At 49.1% G+C, this 19,882-nt stretch overlaps 1 protein-coding gene across 2 annotated transcripts in view; it reads left to right on the top strand.

The window, feature by feature from the left end:
- Positions 1-19,882, top strand: part of ACTN4 (actinin alpha 4) — a 114,955-nt gene that overhangs the window by 86,975 nt on the left and 8,098 nt on the right. For both annotated transcript variants that reach the window (XM_084814870.1, XM_084814869.1), the window contains exons 11-16: positions 616-763; positions 12,151-12,301; positions 16,243-16,351; positions 16,451-16,591; positions 17,931-18,113; positions 18,284-18,418. In XM_084814870.1, coding sequence (XP_084670996.1) covers positions 616-763; positions 12,151-12,301; positions 16,243-16,351; positions 16,451-16,591; positions 17,931-18,113; positions 18,284-18,418 — 867 coding nt within the window. The remainder of the gene's footprint in view (positions 1-615; positions 764-12,150; positions 12,302-16,242; positions 16,352-16,450; positions 16,592-17,930; positions 18,114-18,283; positions 18,419-19,882) is intronic.

The following is a 19,882-nucleotide window of genomic DNA, read 5'->3' as shown; positions in this document are numbered from 1 at the left end:
TACTGATTTTGTAATCATTTGTGTTGTTTCTGTTTCTTTTTTATTGTATAACAATAAACAATGCGACTTTATAACCCATGTTTTCACTTCTGCAGACTTCATAACAATGGCAACTGCCACTGGGGGAGAAGAGCTGCTGCCCTGACTCTTTTTCCTTTAATGTTTCATCGGTCTTATTGTGTTCCAGTTTTTGTCTGCTTATGGCAGGAGTGGGGAAGTTCTGTCCCTCTACATGTTGTTGGATTCCAGCTTCCATCAGCTCCAGCCAGCATGGTCAATGTTTTGGGATGGTGGGAGTTGTAATCCAACAACATCTGGAGAGCCAGAGGTTCCCCCATCCCTGATGTATGAGCTTCCTTGTGAAACAAGAGTCCCGGAAACTAGTGAAATCAGTTTATTTTAGAAGTATACAGGTTGAGCAGGTGCTGTATGGTGTTGACAACTAGAATATTTTTTCTAATTGTGGAATTTGTGTTCTGTAATGTCAGTTTTTAATAGATGTTTGCAGCCTCTTTGGGAACTTCTTAGTTGAGAAGCAGGATAAAAGTGTAAAGAAGTATTAATATACCTAGTGGTTTTGCTGAAAGACTTTCTCATCTCCCCAAATCTCCCCAGGACATCAACAATGGCTGGCAGCACCTGGAGCAGGCAGAGAAAGGTTATGAAGAATGGCTGCTGAACGAGATCCGGAGGCTGGAAAGATTGGACCACTTGGCTGAGAAGTTCAGGCAGAAGGCATCCATCCATGAATCCTGGACTGAAGGTGAGCAAAGGGACACAGGACACACAGGAAGCTGCCTTTTGCTGAGGCAGACCATTGCTCCAGGTAGCCAGGTAGTAGCATCAACTCTGCCTAACTTCAGGTCTTGAAGGCCTTAGCCAGTCTTTTCCAACCCTGCTGCCTGAGATCCTTTTTAACTGTAGGTACCAGGGACCAGACCTGGGACTTTCCCCATGCAAAGCATGTGCTCTAGCACCAAGCTACGGGCCCTCCCAGTAGTCCCCAATTGACCCAGCCCTTGGAAATGTCTCAAGTCTAGGAGCCCTTTGGCAGGCTCCTAGGGGCTCACTGGCAAGCAATTTTAGCATGACAGTATTGTCTATTTGGCTGCTGCCTCTCCTGACCAAGTCACACCTGCTGTATTTGACTGTTCCTTTCATAGGTTGGCTGCTGCTGGGCTAGAGGCATCGGACTAGGCTAGAGCAACCTTGGACAGGGCTGTGTGCACTCTTAAGCAAAAAAAAATATTCAAATTCTGCACCAAGAAAGCTAAATTCCCACAACTTGCAGAAATTAGGCAAAATAAGAAGCGACGCTCATCGTGTGGTAAAACTATTCTTGGGGTTGGGGAGATCATGTGAAGCAGGTGCTCCTCCCCCTTAAAACCTCCAGCAGTTAGGAAAGAAATGACGTGTTAGAAAGAGAAAGGCTGTAGCTCAGCCTTTTCCCAAAATGTTGTTTTTCTATGTGTCAGAATCTTTTACTTTTGTCATGCAGTCTAAAGTGGTACAGTCCAGGAACAGTTTTCCTTGCATAATGAGTTGGAGCCTTTTGCACAGGAGTGGGCCTCCTTGTTTGGCATAGTCTGACAAAGGCATGGGTTGTACTAGTGGAGTACTAACTGCTTGTGCATGCTCTGCAGAGTTAGGATGGCCCAGCTTCCCTGGCGGCAGTCATGTGCTTTTGGAAGAAGCATGGATGCATCTCCCTTTTCATGGTGCAGAGCTGGGCTTCACAGAATCATAGAATAGTAGGGTTGGAAGGGACCTATAAGGCCATCGAGTCCAACCCCCTGCTCAATGCAGGATGCTTGTCCAGGGATGGTCTTGTCTTCTTAACATCGTGCTCTGACCTCTTCCAGTCTTGCTGCCTTCCTAGCCTGACAACAAGGCACAAGGACCAGACCTTCCAACATGGCAGCTGCATCTCTCATTCTGTAGAAAAACACCCTAATCTCCCTTCTCTGTATTGGAAAAAATGTTGCTTTTGTAGACAGGGTAGGGCAGTGGTCCCCAACCTTTTTGGGACTAGGGACCGGTCCATGGAAGACAATTTTTCCATGGACCGGGGGGGGGGGGGAATGGGATACTGGTCTGTGGCCTGTTAGGGACGGGGCTGCAGTAGGGGTGTGGGAACCCCCCTTACCTTGGGTCCATGGGGGGGGATCCCTCCCTCTCCCCCCCGGAATCCTCGGTGGCCCTGGACTCGCCGCGGAGCTGCCGGCCGGCTCCAGCCAGGGGCGGACGTCCAGCCGCTGGGATGCAAATGGCGTCCACTATGCGGACGCCATTTATGTCCCTGTTCTTTGCAGTAATAGGCTATTACTACAAAGAACAGGGCCAGAGCTGGCTGGCAGCTCCGCGGACTCACCACAGAGCGGAGCTGGCCAGGGCCAGCAAGGATTCTGGGGCCGGGGGGAGGGACGAATCGCCCCCCCCTGCGGACCCAAGGTAAGGGGGGGTTCCCACACTCCTACTGCGGCCCGGTTCCTAACAGGCCACGGACCGGGAGCGGTCCACGGCTCGGGGGTTGGGGACCCCTGGGGTAAGGGACAGGGAGGGAATGTTTAGCTAGGGCAGCATGTGCATGCATGCGCATGTGTGTGGCAGCGGCGGGGAGATCACATTATGCAGAAGTGATCCGTTTCTGCTTTTCCCTGGATTCTGAAAGTGACACAAATGATTAAAAATGCAGAATGGAGTCATGTGGTTCTGGGTAGGACATGTGGAGATAGGGTAGGAAGAGGAGGTGAAGAAATTGATTGATTAAAGCTTTTGGTGGGAAACAAATGAACACCTAAATTTACGTTATTTAGAGTCTGACCATGTAACCCAGTGGGCGATTGCTGAGTGATAGCAGCTCTCCAGTAGCAGCAGCTCTCCAGTAGCAGCAGCTCCACCAGCGAACTACAACCCCTCCAGGGCAGGAAGAACCTTCAGTTCACCTGTGTACATCAGCTCAAACCAGGTTTCTAAATCGCAAGAGTTTGGGGCTTTTTGTATGTTCAGAGCAGCCTCTGAGCATCATTCTCTGTGTGTGTGGCCTTGTTGTAGAGACTGAAAAAGAGGTTGGCCAGCAGTCTGAAGCAAAGAACACCTGGTGCCTATTCAGCTATGGAACTCATTGCTGCAGGATATGATGGCCACTAGCAAAGAATTAGATAAATTCACAGAGGACAACCCAGTTGGCTATTAGCCTTATTCTTTGCATTCAGAGGCCAGCATATTACTGGAGGGGTGGGAGGGAAGGAAGCTGTTTCTATCTTGTCCTCTTTGCTGGAGATGGAGTGCTGGGCTAGAACCTGGGGTCAGATCCTACCTGACAAGTCCTGTTTTATTTTTATTCTTTTATGCCTGCAGGGACTTTAGTACAAGTAGCTGCTGGATACTGTTTTTCTGCTGTAATGGGTTAGAGTGTGGGCAAGGCTGTGCATGGACAGATGTTCACCACAAGTGGACTTTGCCACCCTCAGCCTGAAGATCAGCATGAAAGCTCTTAATCCTTCATCACAAAAATTGTGGTGGCTGAGCACAAGGGCCAGGGCTCCAGAAGGGTGGCATGCCCCTCCCTGGGAAGATCTATTGAGCTCCCTCTCTTCCCACTTTTGACATTTTTTGAAGGCCTGTTTATTCAGCCAGGTTTTAATAAGAACATAGGACGAGCCCTGCTGGATCAAACCAAGGGTCCATCTAGTCCAGCATTCTGTTCAGAGAGTGGCCAACCAGCTGTCGACCAGGAATGCCCAAGCAGGGCATGAGTGCAACAGCACCCTCCTGCCCAGGTTCCCCAGCAACTGGTGCACATAGGCTCCCTGCCTCTGATACTGGAGGTAGCATAGAGCCATCAGGACCAGTAGCCATTGATAGCTTTATCCTCCATGAATTTGTCCCCTTTTAAAGCCATCCAAATTGGTGGCCCTCACTACATCTTGTGGAACTAAATTCTGTTGTTTAGCTATGCACTGTGTGAAGAAGTCCTTCCTTTTATCTGTCCTGAATCTCCCACCAGTCAGTTTCATGGGATGACCCTGGGTTCTAGTATTTTGAGAGAGGGAGAAAAATGTCTCCCTATCCACTTTCTCCCAACCATGCATAATTTTGTAAACCTCTGTTGTGTCTCTCCTAAGTTGCCTTTTTTCTGATCTAAACAATCCCAGATGTTGTAATCTTTCCTCATAGGGGAGTTGTTCCAGCCCCTTGATCATTTTAGCCGCCCTTTTCTGCACTTTTTCCATTTCTACAATATCCTTTTTTAGGTGCAGTGACCAGAACTTTACACAGTATTCCAAGTGTAGTCACACCATAGATGTGTATAAGGCCAGTACAATATTGCCAGTTTTACTTTCTATTTCTTTCCTAATTATGCCTAACATGGAGTTTGCCTTTTTCACAGCAGCCACACACTGTGTTGTCATTTTCACTGAGCCGTCCACCACCACCCCGAGATCTCTTTGCTTGGTGGTCTGCTGTTTCTAAGTTCTGTCAATCTCCTGCTGCACTTAGTTTTCCTGTTTGTCTTGTTATGCCTTAATGTTAGTTTTCAATTATACGTGTGCACTGCTTGCTTACTTGCTTTTCATGTGGTTCTTGGATTACTGCAGCATGTGGTAGAGAAGCAGAATATAAATGAAATAAGTGCTGGAGGAAAGCCACAAGACTGAAAGCTGCAGAAGTCTGTTTCCTGAACATCTCAATTTGTATTGGGGGGGTAGGGCAGAGGAGCAAGATCCTGGTTCTTATGGATGCAAAAATATACTTGCAAGCATGTGGCCGAGGCCTGCTGAATTGTCTGTCTACAGCTAAATAAGATTTTTAGTATTGGGGGCAGGACTGCAGGGGTCTTGCCACTCCCTTTAAGAAGGGGTGGTGCAAAACTTCTTTAAAAATGGAGATTGCTTTGCACACAATGGGAGAAATTGGTTTAATTTTCACAGTTTATACAGATCATAGAATTCAACTACTTTAACGCATGTTATACACCATGGAGAGTTTTGAACCCTCTCCAAAACAGGACCTGGGTGGTTGTCTCAGTCAGGCTATTTATCCATCTAGCCCAGTTTGGTTTAGTCTGGCTGGCAGTGGATCTCCAGGGTCTCAGGCAGAGAATGGACTTCCCCATCACCTGATCCTTTCAACTGCAGATGAAGGGGGAGGGGCCTGGGGCTTTCTGCATGCAAAGCCTGCAGAACTTTCCACTGAAATTTAGATCCAGTGCCAAGAGAAGCTGGAATTCCTTGACCTGCACAAGTTACTCAAATGAAGCCAGTTGGGAAAATGTCTCCTATTTTCATAATTCTGGCTTTGCTAGTCAAGGTGAGGAGGAAGGAGCCCGAAACACTAAACCACTGGAATTCTTTTGCATCTTTGGTTTTAGATTTAGATCTTTGGTTTTTTTGTGGTTTTAATGTTCTATATATTTTAAATTGTTTTATTGTGTGTTGTTTGGTTTTAATTTTTGTGAACCGCCCAGAGAGCTTTGGCTATTGGGCGGTATAGAAAATCAATCAATCAATCTATCTTTGGGGCTTTGGAACAGGCATTGCCCATACACTTTAAGGCATCTCTTTGCAGCCATGAGGGCTAGAAACAGTGAAAATTGAGATTCTGAACAAGCAGGGCTCTACACCCAATACCTCTTTACACCCAGTACCTCTTTACACCCAGTACCTCTTTACACCCAGTACCTCTTTACACCCAGTACCTCTTTACACCCAGTACCTCTTTACACCCAGTACCTCTTTACACCCAATACCTCTTCCTGTGGAGTAACACCACACACATGCTGTTGGGTGCATCTCGAGAGGCTTTCCATGCAGGTAGCTTCCATGTTAGTTTTGGAGAACTGCTCCCAGCCAGATCAAACCATACTGGGCTGGATAGACCTGTGGTCTCATTTGGTTCAAGGCAGCTTCATATAGAGCAGGGGGTGTTGAACCTCTTTCATCCCAAGGGCTGAATTCAATTCCGGGAAGGCTCTTTGGGGCAGCATTCCAGTGGTGGGTGGGGGCCAAAAATATCAACGTATTTTGACTTAAAGCTCTTACTGACATTACCTAAGCCTTAGGAGAGGCATTTCAGAGGTTTTGGGGGGGGGAGGGGAGGGGGGACATACAAAAGCTGGCAAAGCACCGAACAATTGGTGGTTGGGAGAGAGGGGTGGGGCCTGGGGAAGGGGTGTGGCCACATGGGGAAGCCTGGAGGGCTGGATTTGGTCCTCAGGTCTGAGATTCCACACCCCAGATATCTGGAGTGCTGCAGTGCCACCCGGACTGTGGTGATAAATACACTACTACTTGAGGGCATCTAAGAAGGAACTCCCAGCACCCCCTCCCTGCTGCCTTTCCAAAACCAGAAGCCTGCAAACCCTGAGGGCTCCCCTGTCCCACAGACTGTCGAGGAGCCCTGTGGAGCCTCTCCATTTGCTGGCTCCAGTTCTCAGCGGTGGCGGCGGCAGCTGCTGCTCCTGGTCCAAGACTGTGTTTAACTTGTTTACCTCCTTCTCTTCCTGGAATCCTTTTGTCACCGGCCCTATTCTTAGTGCAGCCCAGGGTGGGGAAAGTGTTATCAACGTCCCTGCAGCTTCCTGTTGGGCACCCTCCGATCCACAGCAAATTCCTTTTTCTGCAGCAAAGAGAAGGGAACTGCTCCCCCACCCCACTCTCCAGGCTGCTTCCCCCCCTCCCCATGGCGGGTTCATCCATCAAAGCAGGCAGGCAGTTGCTATGGGAGGCATAGTGTGTCTTTGAGCAGCTCATTGGAGGTGGGAGAGGGAAAAGCGGAGGGGACTCGTTTGGTACTGGAAATGCCATCTTTTAAGATCCCACCTGGACGCTGCAGACAAAGGAGGCAAGAGCTCAGGAAGTAGCCAAGCTCTGCCCTTAATGGCATCTTCCACTGCTTTGCCGGTTAACACCTGACAGCCCCAAGCCACTTTTAGCTGTTCTAGTTCTCTTTGCACTGAAGCCCTGTTCTGGAGAATGAGTTCTGGTGCAGTTTAGAATGGGCCTAGGTGGAATCCTATCGTCATCTGTTTTGTTTTTTTTTCAACAAATTAAGATTCTCAGCAGTCATGTGGCCTAGAAACTTGAGGTCTTTCAGAAGCCAAAGGGGAGAGAGTTTCCTCTTTGTGTTCAAGAGGGACAGCTCAGAACCTCTCACCCTCCATGTTTATATGAGGCTTTTCCTTTGGTGGCTGGCTACATAGACGTTGCTGGCACCAGACTGTGTTTGCTCAGTGTGAAACATGAATTAGCATAAGCTAGGCTGTGCTTAAAGAAATGAAATCCAAGAACAGATGAATCCCATGACCTCAGTAAATGAAGCAAATTAGCATAATTAGACTTAGTTTGTGAAATTCTGCTTTGGCTAATCAAGGAACTCTGCAGGGCACTGAAGCTGCATGATTGCATGTATTCTTAAAACACCACCCAAGAGCAGAATCTAGATGAGGAATTTGGGCTCCCAGAGAAATTCCACTGCCATTCTTTTTTTAAAAGCCAAGCTTCTAGTCCTTAGTAATGTTTGTAGATTTCTTTGGAGCTAGAGGGGGAGGTGAACAGGACTCACACTTCAACCTATGCACATCTTGCCATGGAGAGTAGATTGTAGGATCAGGCAGTAAAGGATCCTTTTCTGTGGGTCAGGCTTTTATCTCCACACGAAGGGATGTAGCTGAAAGTGGCTGAAGCAAGTGGGGATACCATCCAGGCCTCAAATGGTGAGCCAGCATCCCTGCTTTCTCGCCTCATAATGTTGGTTTCAAGGAGGGCTTCCCAGACACTTGTTAACCCTGGAGAGAGTGTGGTGGTTTTTCTGGCTTAAAATGGGAGGCATGCTTCCATTAAAAAAAGAGACATTCTCTCAACCCTCCTTGCAGCTGCAGCCTGGTGCAGTTAATGTTGCCTCCCACTTGCCCCCTTTGCCTAGTTGGTCAGGGTTCAGAGTACCAGCTATGCAATCTGGGCAGTACTGAGGCTTCTGAACATAAGAACATCAAAAGACCCCTGCTGGATCCGACCAAGGGCCCATCTAGTCCAGCACTCTGTTCACACAGTGGCCAACCAGTGGCCCACGGGAAACCCACAACCAGTGGCCCACAACCAGGACTTCCAAAACTTCCAGGACTTACATGGACTTCCAGAAGGCTTTTGACAGTGTCCCTCACCAAAAACTCCTGAGCGAACTTCATGGAATCAGAGGACAGGTCCTCTTATGGATCAGTAACTGGTTAAAGAACAGAAAGCAGAGAGTAGGAATAAATGGTAAATTCTCCCAATGGAGGGAAGTAAATCATGGGGTCCCACAGGGTTCTGTATTAGTACCAGTTGCTTTTCAGCCTGTTCATAAATGATTTGGAATTAAGAATGAACAGTGAAGTGGCCAAGTTTGTGGAAGACATCAAATTATTTAGGGTGGTTAAAACAAGTACTTCACACAGTGCATAGGTAAACTATGGAATTCACTACCACAGGATGTAGTGATGGCCACCAATTTGGGTGGCTTTAAAACAGGGTTAGACAGATTCCTGGAGGAAAAGGCTATCAATGGCTATTAGTCTTGATGGCTATGTGCTGCCTCCAGTATGAGAGGCAGTGAGCCTATGTACAGCAGTTGCTGGGGAACAGGTGGGAGGGTCCTGTTGCGCTCATGTCCTGCTTATGGCTTCCTGGTCAACAGCTAGTTGGCTGCTGTGTGAACAGAGTTCTGGACTAGATGGACCTTTGGTCTGATCCAGCAGGGCTCTTCTGATGTTCTTATGAACTGCATTTGCTGTACCTGGGATTCCCCATGCCAGTCAGCAGACAGGACAGGCTGGCTCAGGGAATCCCAATGCATCACTGCTCATGTATTGGCAGGAAAGCGGGGTGGGGGTGGAGGGGTTGGATCAGTGCCGCACAGGGTGTCCCCACCTCAAGGGACTATAGAGTGGTGGATGTACTCGACACAACAGCTCATTTCCTGAAGGCTCACTCCAGCCCTTCTCGTGGCACAAAGACAGGATCTCTGGTCTAAAGCAAAACCACTCTGCCTTAGGCCTCTTGCATCCAGCCAGCACCGAGGCTCAGTCTCTCCATACAAGTTTGCAACTCTTCAATTGTCTGGACCTCTGGCTGGCAGGCAGCCAAGCAAGAATTTTCCAAGCTGAGCGTGTCCCGGGGAACAGCTGATTGGAAAAGAAGAGCATTTTCGAAGCTCCAGCAGTTTTTCTGCTCCCAATCCAAATAGCTTTTGAATGAACAGAGAAACTGCAGCAATGTGCCAGGTTGCTAGCCAATCTGGCTTGTTTGGCCCCCCAGGCTGAGGCTGGGAAAGGGGCAGTGGAACAATGGCGATGGCAATAGAATCCCAACCAGAGGATGACCCAAAAGAAATCCGCCAGGGCCCAAGGAATAGCTCCACGTTTTGGAATCTATCCTACAGAACTCTCTTATTTCCTGTGTAGCTGGGGGAAGCCCAGAGTGTATTTCCTGTGTCTGGGCCTTGTTTGAAGGAGCAGTGGGGGGTGTATGTAGCAAAGCTCATGAAAGAGCACATGTCAGCTCGAGCAGCTGTTAAGGAGCCCCACATCGCCCAAGGACTGTGGGAAGTGAAGTGGGTGAAACCAGTCAGTGAGTGACCCTTCGAGGGATGCTGTTGCCAGGGCCTTGAGGTGGCCACAGAGTCTGCCTTGGGAGCGCGAGTGAGAAACCAGTCAGACTTGTCCCCAGGAGTCACAGCCGTGGGCGTGAGCAACAGCTATTGAGGCAGAGTGTGGAGCATGAAGAGGCTGCTTTTTCAGGCAACCAAACTTTTTTTTTTTAATTTAGAAGTATCTACCTTACTTTTCTTTATAAATTGAAAACGGCTTCCCAAATTACCAAGACACATTAAAGTAATAAATGCTGTAATTAAAACAATCATATAATAAGTGCAAGTTTAACAACCGTTAAAAACAGGAAGATAAAAAACGTTAAATCACATTAAAAGTGCAGTGGAATAAAAAGGTCTTAATAGCTACACCTGAAGCTTAAATAGAGCCGACCATGCCTCTCTAAGGAAAGGAGTTCAACAACTGGGTGCCACAACAGAAAAGCCTTCCTTGTGTCCCCCAGCCATGCGTGTTTCTGAAAGTGGGATGCATAGTAGGGCCACTGATGTTGAATATTATGGGTGGGTGGAGTAATACAGGAGGACGCAGTCCTTCAGGCATCCCTACTTTCTAACTGTTCGGGGCAGGGGTGAGCAACTGCGGCAGTTGCCATTTTCACCCCCAAGACCCTCCCCTGGTGCCGTGCGCGCATGCGCGCGCGCGCACACACACACACGCGCACACACACACGCGCGCACACACACGCGCACACACACGCGCACACACACACACACACACACACACGCGCGCACACACACACGCGCACACACACCATGCAAGTGCCGTAAGAATAAAAAAGCTCTTTTTTCATAAATGGTATCCGTAGTGGCTATGGAGTGCCAAAAGGGTCAAATTTAGCTTGTAAACAAGACCAGCTTAACCCCCTTAGTTTGCTGTAGTTGCTAAGGATGCCATTTAAAATAAATAATTAACCATCGGGATGGCGGGGGTTACATGTTGCCCACCCCTGACTTAGGGCTTTGTAAATACAAACCAGCACTGTGCACAAAAATGAACTGGAAGCCAGTGCAGATGAAACAAAACTGGAGTAATACGATCAGCGAAGCAGACTCCAGAAACCAATCTGGCCGCCGCATTTTCCACCAGCTGAAGTTTTCAGATGCTTTTCAGAAGCAGCCCCAAGTAGAATTCATTGCAGTAACCCAAGCTGGATGTGACCAAGGCATCTGTGGCAGTGGCTGGATCTGCTTTGTCCAGGAAGGGGTGCAGCCAGCTCCCCAGCAAACGCACTCCTGCCCACAGCAGCCCACCTGAGCATCCAGGAGTAGGGCTGGATTGAGAAGCACCCTTTCTGCAGCAGCAAACCCCTCCAGGGGGGCGGATGCACCACCTCCCCAGAGCAGGCTTTGTCTTACTAGTGCAAGCGTTGTTCTTGGTTTCTATAAAGGGCAGTGCAGTGCTCTGGTCATGCTGGCTCAGAGGCTCACAAGAGGCACGGGGGGAGATGGCAATAGGAAAAGTTCTTCTCCAGGCCTCTTGCTGATCCCACCCGTGGCAGCCATCTGTCTGTGCTTCAGATCCAGATGGATGTGGGAGAGAAGGTATGTGTGTCTGTCCTTAAAGTAAAACTCAGGTTGGTTGAAGAAACTGGGCAGTAGCAGAGGAAACTGAGGGTACAGCATCCCCATTCCTCTCCAAGCACTGTGTCAAGTCCTTCACTGCTCGCCTGCAGCTCTGAGGTAACGGCAGCAGGAGTAGGAGCTTCCCCCCTTTGTGCAGGCAGTCCTGGTCCCTCCCACTTCCCTGACCCGTGATAAGGAGCAAAGCTCCTCCACGGCTGCAGCCTTAGTCTGGGAGGTCAGGCTTGCTCCAGAAGAGACTTGCTGTTGGTGTCTCACCCCCAGCACAGCACAGGCCTTCCTAGGAACGTTGGGAACAATATCCCAATATGCGTTGGGGGTGCATGGTGGGAGTGGTAGGAGATGATTCTGGCCAAGGGGCTACTGCAGAACGCTTGGTGCTGTGAATGGCTCAAATGGACCTGGGAAGATGGTGCTTCAGAGTGACGCACTGCAGAGTGCTCTACATGTTCGCATCATGGCTGGAGCAGGGAGCCAGCTGCCTCTTGATATCCAGCCGAGCGAAGTTGGCAGCTGGGTGCTAGGGCTACAAAATATCCTGGCATGCTGGACAGCATCTGAAGTTCTGACGGTGATATACTTAGCATCTCTTTCAAGCTTTCAAGTTGCTTTGTATTGTCTTGGAAAAAACAACCCTGTAACCTAGGCTCAGTGTATTATCCTTGCATGGCAGGGTGAGGGGTTGAGGCTGGGGAAATGGTGGCTTGCCTCAGGTCACGTTGATTGTGTGTGTCTGTGGGGCTGAGGTGAGATTTGAACTGGGGCCCTTCCTGGCTCATAGCTGCTGTGCTATGCCAGCTCTTGGAATGAGCTCCATGGGAGGCCTGTGTGTTCCACCTGTTGGGCCGGGTGGGGGCAGGGGGCTACTTGGGCAGTTCCCTTGATAGCATCTGACCAGCCTGCCTTTTCTCTCCACCCCAGGTAAAGAGGCCATGCTGAGGCAGAAGGACTATGAGACTGCCACCCTGTCAGACATCAAAGCCCTGATCCGGAAGCACGAGGCTTTCGAGAGTGACCTGGCGGCTCACCAGGACCGTGTGGAACAAATCGCCGCCATTGCTCAAGAGCTCAAGTAGGTCATCCTCCTCCAGGCTTCTTCTCCCAAGCAGCTCTTTTCCCTGGGAGTATTTGTATCCAGGACTGTGCTGCTCCTTAAGGCACGACTAGAACCACTGGGCGGAGCATGCAGGGAAGCAGATGTAGGCTAAACGGCAGGAGAAGCCTCCGAATAGCTGTTCAGCAGCAGAATCAACTGCCTTGGGAGGCAGTGGGCTTTCCTTTGCTCAGAGGTCTTAAAGCAGAGGCTGGACGGCCATCGGGTGCTGTAGTTTGATCCTGCATTGAGCAGGTTGTTGGCGTGCATGACCTCCAAGTCCCAGCTCTAAAATGCTATGATCACACTGAGCAAACATGGGGACTGGTGTGGCATTTGAGCATCCTGAGAAGCTCAGCTTTCACACTGTCGTTTTTAGAAGAGTTATGCTGCAAAGGCGAGAGCTCTATACAGTGAGGATACAGGAGGACATTGAGTTATTCCAGTCTGTTGTCAAGGCTTCTTCAAGGAGGTTTGGGAATTGTAGTTTGCTGAGAACGCTGAGAAGATTGTTAGAGATCCTTAGCAACTGTCCTCCCCAGAACTACATTTCCCACGGTTTCTGGGGGTGGGGATGGGGATGGGAAGGAGGAAAGGAGTACTAAATCAGTTTTAAGTCAGTGGTGCAGATGTCTTCTGAGTCTGAACCACCCTGCCTTTCTCCAGTCACAACCCCCTTCCAAATCACCATTGAAAAATATGCCAAAAACCTCCCTCTGGTTGCATAAACTCCCCCCTCCCCCCCCCTCGGCTGGTCAATTAGCAGGATCAAGTGGTAAAAGCTTTTCTTAGACTGTACCATTCAGGTGAAATGGGGGGGGTGCATGTTCGAATGCTCCCCCATGTATAAAAGAAGCTCTCTGCATGTAGAAAAATAATATGCTAGGAAGAAGGCGAAGCTGAGCCTTTGTCCCTGATATGCTAGGTTTTTCCTGCATGCAGGATGTTTTTTTAAACTCCCCAATGAGGAACATTAGTACATGCAATTTCCCCACCCTCCTGTCCCTGAAGTGGTGCAGTATCTTGACCACAATCCTACTGATGGTCTAATTTTAGTGGCAGAATTTTGTGGACTCTTTAAGAAGTCCACTTTTTTTTCAGGTAGGGGAGCAGTAACATCTAAACCTGGCCCTGAAATGCAGCCAGGTCAAGAGAGAGGAGAGCTGCCTTCACGTAACCCAGCCATAACCCTGGGACAGCCTCCATACCTAAACACTGGTGCAGGGTCCTCCTGGCTTCCTTTCTTCTACTTCTCCCACCCTTTGGCGTCCTGATCCCATCTCCCCCATTTCCTCCTGAGCTAAACTTCTGGCCTCTTCTGCCTTGGACAGTAAAATCCCCACCCCTTTCTCTGGGGCTTTTTTTTTATACTACAAGACAGCTTTCCCCAACCTGGTGCCCTCTGGATGTGTTGGGACTGCAACTCCCATCGTTCCCAGCTAGCATGCTGGCTGGGAATGATGGGAGCTGCAGTCCCAACACATCCAGAGGGCACCAGGTTGGGGAAAGCTGCCACATGAGATTCACCCTGCCTCCTGTTAAGGAAGCACCAGCAGCCTACAAGCCCTTTAAAAAGCCACCTGGCCACTGTTCCCTCGCACCACACAGCCCATGTGTGTGTGACTGTGTGTGACCATTTTTCCATGAAGGGCCGATATAAAGAGACACTGTGCATGATATTTTTGGCAAATCCAAAATAGCAGTCTCTCCGTGCCCCCACCCCCCGTTTCCATTTGTCACTTAGGATCCCTTTCCAAAGTGTCCTTGGCTGTTGCACAGTCTGCTGGGATCACCCGCCTTTGGAAAGAGTTCCTAACAGCATGCTCTCTCCCTTGCGCACGCATAGACACCCCCCCCGAATACACAGTACCCCTATTGTTCTCCTTCCCTCCTCCCCTTTGTGTGTCACTAGAATGCGGTTATTGTAAGAGTTTGCTGCAAACTTCTTTTTTTCCCTTTTTCCACTCAGATAAACTCACACACAATTAGTACACACAGAGGCGAGAGCAGAGCCTTGCCATGAATGGAGGCTCTTATTCCAGTGGCTGGGAATGGCAGAGAACATGGAAACATGGATGTGTGTGGCCTGGAGCATGGTTTCATGGAGAAAATCCCCCCCCCTTTTTTTGCAAAAGCCTTGACTTAGGAAAGCACAATTTGAACAGAGGATCTGTGGTTGGGAAGCCCTTTGAGCCTACATCTGTTGTCTAAGACACCACCAGGGAATACCCCCTCCCCAATTCCCCCTCCCCCCTGTCTTGGATCGTGGACATTACAGTCACACTTCTACATTAGGGATTCTGTTTGAAGCCGGCACCCCTCTTCTTCATCTGTCGTGTTGCTGTTACTCTCCTGGCCTCCTCCCAAGGAGTTTCTCTTGGCAAGTCTCTTGGCACCTTTTAGGGGGAGGGCTACATCCCAAACGTGTAGCAACCAGCATGCAGCTTTCCAGAGGTGGCCTGCTGAAAAGGTTGTATTCAGGGGTTGCTGGGGACATGCCACCATTGTGCCACCCGGCCAACCTGCCCTGCGCAATTTGTGGAGACCTGGGACCATAAGCGCTCCGCATTGAACCACCTTCAAAAGGTCAGCAGTGCCCCCCGGCGCCCGACAGCTGGCACTGCAATACTTGGGAAACAGTTTTCCTCCGAAGTGGTTAGAGTGGTGCCCGTGAAAATAGCGCGTCCAAAAGGTGTACAGCATTTTTCATACCTCATTGCTACCATCCTATATCACCTCTCCATTTTACTGTCCGATTGTGACAGCGGCTATTAATTTTGAATATTAGTTCCCTTTACAGGTCTCTGTCCGAGGACCTTGCAGTCTTAAAATTTGACGCTGGGAGACAACAGGGCTGTAGCTCAGTGGCAGGCAGAGTCCCTGCTTCGCGTATAGAAGGTCCCAGGTTCAATCCCCGGCATCTCCAGGTAGGGCTAGGAAAGAATCCTGCCTGAAACCCTGGAGAGCCGTTGCTGCCAGTCAGTGTCAACAGTACTGGGCTAGATGGACCAAGGGCCTGACTCACTATAAAGCAGTTTCCTATGTACCTGTTCTGCTTCCATTCCTAACGGATGTGTAGCTTCCCCTCCTGGGTTCACTCAGCCATTGTATGGTTGGAAAAGGAGATGGAAAATGCAGAAGAACAGGCTCGTATGGGCATGGCCTCTTTGTGTTCACTTCCCTGGAGGCACAGCTTGGCCACCCCTGGTATTACTCCAGTTGTACTCTAGCCTTGTTTAGCATTAGCATTGTCAGGAAATCGAAAGGCTTTTTGCACGATCCATGAGTGGTTAGCTGCAAACGTGGTTTGCCAAATATATCTCAACTTGAAATGACTAAAGCTCTCACCATCGTTGCTGCATAGGTAAGAATGTGTAGAAACCAGATCTGGTCCTTGGGTGTAGGGGAAGGAATAATCTCTGTGCTGCACGCAGCTCCTTGTCACGTAACTTAAATCAGATGGCTTCGTCCAGCCTCCTGCCCCACAGCAGAACTCTCCCCAGGCATTAGCTCACTAGACTAATCCCCATAATTAAGATCACAGCATGACCCAAGCCAAGTGCAGGAAGCTGTGCTCAACATACAGTCTCATATTTCTTATTACTCCTTCCTCTTTGCCACCCGTGCTCAAATGTGCTTCTTAGTTCATCATGTTTGTGTAATGGCCCTAGGTCAGCGGTGGGAAATGTGTGGCCCTTGAAATGATTCTGGACTGCACCTACCATCGTCCCTCACCACTGGCTGTGCTGGCTAGGTCTGATGGGAGTTGTAGTCCTCCAGCATCTAGAGGAACACATGTCATCCCCGCCCCCCTAGGCAGAAGAGAACATAGACCCACTGGAGAACCCTTTCCTGATCCTCCCCTCTCTCCCCTTGTGGGTCTGGCCCCAACCAGCACATCCCTTCTCTCTGTCCCACAGCGAGCTGGACTATTACGACTCTCCCAGCGTCAATGCCCGGTGCCAGAAGATCTGTGACCAGTGGGACTCACTGGGGTCCTTGACCCACACTCGGAGGGAAGCACTGGAGGTGAGCTCAAGGCCCCAGGAGCTTGTCCTTACCTTGCGTGGGGTGGGGGAAACAGCGCCGCTTGCTGAGACCTGATCATTCCATGCATCTCCTACCCAGAAAACAGAGAAGCAGCTGGAGACCATTGACCAGCTGCACCTGGAATATGCCAAGAGGGCTGCACCCTTCAACAACTGGATGGAGAGTGCGATGGAGGACCTGCAGGACATGTTCATCGTCCACACCATAGAGGAGATCGAGGTAGGAGAGGGCGGAGAGCCACAGTTCAAGGGCAGGGGCTGTCGCTCAGAGGAGCAGGGTGCGCATTTTGCACACAGAAAGTCCCGGCTCAGTCCAGTTCTTTCTCCAGTGAAAAGGATCTTAATTAAAGGAAGGGCTGTGGCTCAGTGGTGGAGTGTTGGCTTCGCATGCAGAAGGTCCCAAGTTTGCTTCCCGGCATCTCCAGGCAGAGCTGGAAAAATTCCTGCCCGAAACCCTGGAGAGCTGCTGCCAGTCAGTGTCGACAATACTGGGCTAGGTGGACCCATGGTCTGACTCAGAATAAGACAGCTTCCTATATTCCTCTTCCTACCTTGGTTCAGAATAAGACAGCTTCCTGTATTCCTGTTCCTGTCTTGGCTTGTGGGACTGGGAAAGGTTGCCCAAGTTGGCCTTGGAGACCCATCGCCTGTGGTCTGCCTGGGTATAAAGCAAGTTCATTTGTTTATAGAATATCTTTTAAAAGGCACGTTCATATGAATTTAAAAGCAGAAGGGAGTTGTTTGTCCTGGATCGTCAGATCACCTGTCCGAGTGGCCTCCTAGCACTGTAATAATCCTTTAAAGCAGGGGTGGGCAGACGTTTTGGACTTCAATGCCCAGAAGCCCCTGGCAGCATGGCCAGTGGTCAGGAATGCTGGGAGTTGAAGTCTAAAATATCTAGAGATCTACTTTCTGCCCATCCCTGCTTTAAAGAATCTGCATGATGCCAATGCATTGGCGAAGCCAAACCATTGGTTGCATTCGATGTCAGGAAGGTGTCTGATAATGATGGGCAATCTTTCAGTTCAGTTCAGTTCCCATCTTCAAAAATCAGGAAATAATCCGCTCCCCACCCCCTGCTGATGGGAAATCCAAAATTCATATCCTGTCGCACACCTAGTGACCTTGAGAACAGAGCAGGTTCCAAGTGCCTCCCCCTAAACACTGCTGCTCCCTCCCCTGTCCACTTTCACAGTGGTAACTATGGTCCCTGCAAGGTTTCCTTCCCTCCCTGGTGCTTTCAGCGCTGCAGTGGCAGTATCCCCAGGGTCACAAGGCTGGAAACGTAGTTCCCGTTGCAGCAGTCGGGGGAGAGAAGTGCAGGCGCTTGGATTCAAGGTGAGCCGGAGGAGAACTGCTGGAAAATGCCACTTGCTTCGTAATCCCTCTGTGCCTTACAGACAGGAGGCATTCTTATTCCAAGGCAGGCAGTTACGAGCGTCAGTGACGCTGTTCGTGCCTGGCTGGATTTCAGGCATGTGCAAAATTAGCCACCTCTTGCCACTGGCAACTCTAGGGATTCCCCTTTTGTTTCTACCTGGGGTGCTTTTCTCTTCCAGGGCCTGATTGCAGCCCACGACCAGTTCAAATCCACCCTGCCTGATGCAGACAAGGAACGGGAGGCCATCCTGGGCATCCAGAGTGAAGCGCAGAGGATCGCAGACTACAATAACATAAAACTCTCTGGGAACAACCCCTACACTTCAGTCACGCCACAGATCATCAACTCCAAGTGGGAAAGGGTGCGTGGTGCCTGCTGGTGTTGGCCGGGCTGTGTTGTAAATCCCTTCTCTCAGTCAGGCAGAGGACTGGGGACAGAGAGAGCAGGTGGCAAGACCGGTGGCCAGCTTGGCCAGTGGTCCATTCTGAGGCAGGTAATCAAACTGTGGTTCTTGTTTCCTTTATTGAACAGGTTCAGCAGCTGGTGCCAAAGAGAGACAATGCCCTGCAAGACGAGCAGAGCAAGCAACAGTCCAATGAACACTTGCGCCGACAGTTTGCCAGCCAGGCCAACATTGTGGGGCCCTGGATCCAGACCAAGATGGAGGTGAGAAGCTCTGGCCACTGTCCCTCTCCCTCCCCCCGCCGTGCCCCCAAGAATTTTGAAAAGGTTCGGGGGAGGAGAGACACGCTGGAAGTCTGGGCACTGATGTAATGTAGAAATGTGGGGACTGTGGGGTGGGGTGGGGTGGAGTTGGGGTTAACAGCAAGAGCTACGTGCCAGGAAGTCCCCAGTTCAAATCAAACCATAGCCGCAAACTCACTAGAGGGCCCCAGGCGAGCCGTGTTTTCATCCTCAGTCCCCATCTGAAATACAGGGATTATAATCCTGGCCTATTTTAGAGGGCTATTGTAAAGGTCATACTTTGTCCTTGTTAATACGGGGGTTATAATCCCCATATTACAGTTAATATAATTATAATCCATGTATAATATAATATATTATATAATTAATCCCCATATTAGAATTAAGTAATCCCTGTATATTAACCCCCTATATTATTATAATTAATAATATAATTAATCCCTGTATTGTAATTAATTATTATTATTATTAATATGGGGATTATAATCCCCATACTATAATTATCATTTCCTTATTAATACGGGGATTATAATATTATTATGAATAATATCGGGATTATAATCCTCGCCAATTTTAGAGGGCTGTTGTAAGGGTCATACTTTTTCCTTATTAATTTATTTTAAAATATTCTTATTCCACCTGCCCACAAGCTCAAAAAGACGGAAATACTTAAAACACTTTTTAAAAACAGCAGTATCCAGCGCTGCACAACCACCAATGGAAACAGCGTTGCACTAACGCAAACTAGCTCTAGCATGCCCGTAGCGTTAGCTGGCGAGTGTTCCAGGGAGCGTCCGCATGCCAGCTAATCTCACGCCAGTTGCTCTAGAGATAATTTATGCTAGCGGTTGCATCCTGTTGGATACTGATTCATTTTTTGTTCTGAATAATTTTTTGTTTTGTTTTTAAATTACACTAGATGATAGTATGATAGCAGCAAATGAATGTATGTGAAGGACTTTGAGCGTTCAAAATGTGATACACATATGCCAAGTATGATGAAGATGATAAATTCTAGAGGAATTTATCCATGTGAGTCTGTTACAGCAAACAAAATAGAGTCTTAAATCCATATATTGTAATATCTTTGTTAGGCCAACTCAGAGATCACAAAAAAGGTGTAAGCTTTCGAGATCTCTTCATCAGGCAAGATGTTACTAGAAAGCAAAAAGCATACTCCAGATGTGTTGGACTGCAACTCCCAGCGTTCCCCAGCCAGCATGGCTGGCTGGGGGATACTGGGAGTTGTAGTCCAACACACCTGGATATCACCGGGTTGGGGGAGGGATATACTTCCCTGTGTTTTATACTGGGTGGTGTATTTCATTGTGTTAACTCATTTGGAAGCCACTCTGAGAGCCCTTCGAACTGAGCTAGTGGGATAAAAATAAGTAAGATATTAGCAGTGCCTGCTTCTTGAACAGA

This window comes from Heloderma suspectum, chromosome 10 (genome assembly GCF_057233095.1).
Source record: "Heloderma suspectum isolate Gila_16-S chromosome 10, 16-S_ref, whole genome shotgun sequence".
Taxonomy (NCBI): Eukaryota; Metazoa; Chordata; class Lepidosauria; order Squamata; family Helodermatidae; genus Heloderma; species Heloderma suspectum.
The sequence above is the reverse complement of the archived record's forward strand: the minus strand, read 5'-3'. Positions and strand labels throughout refer to the sequence as shown.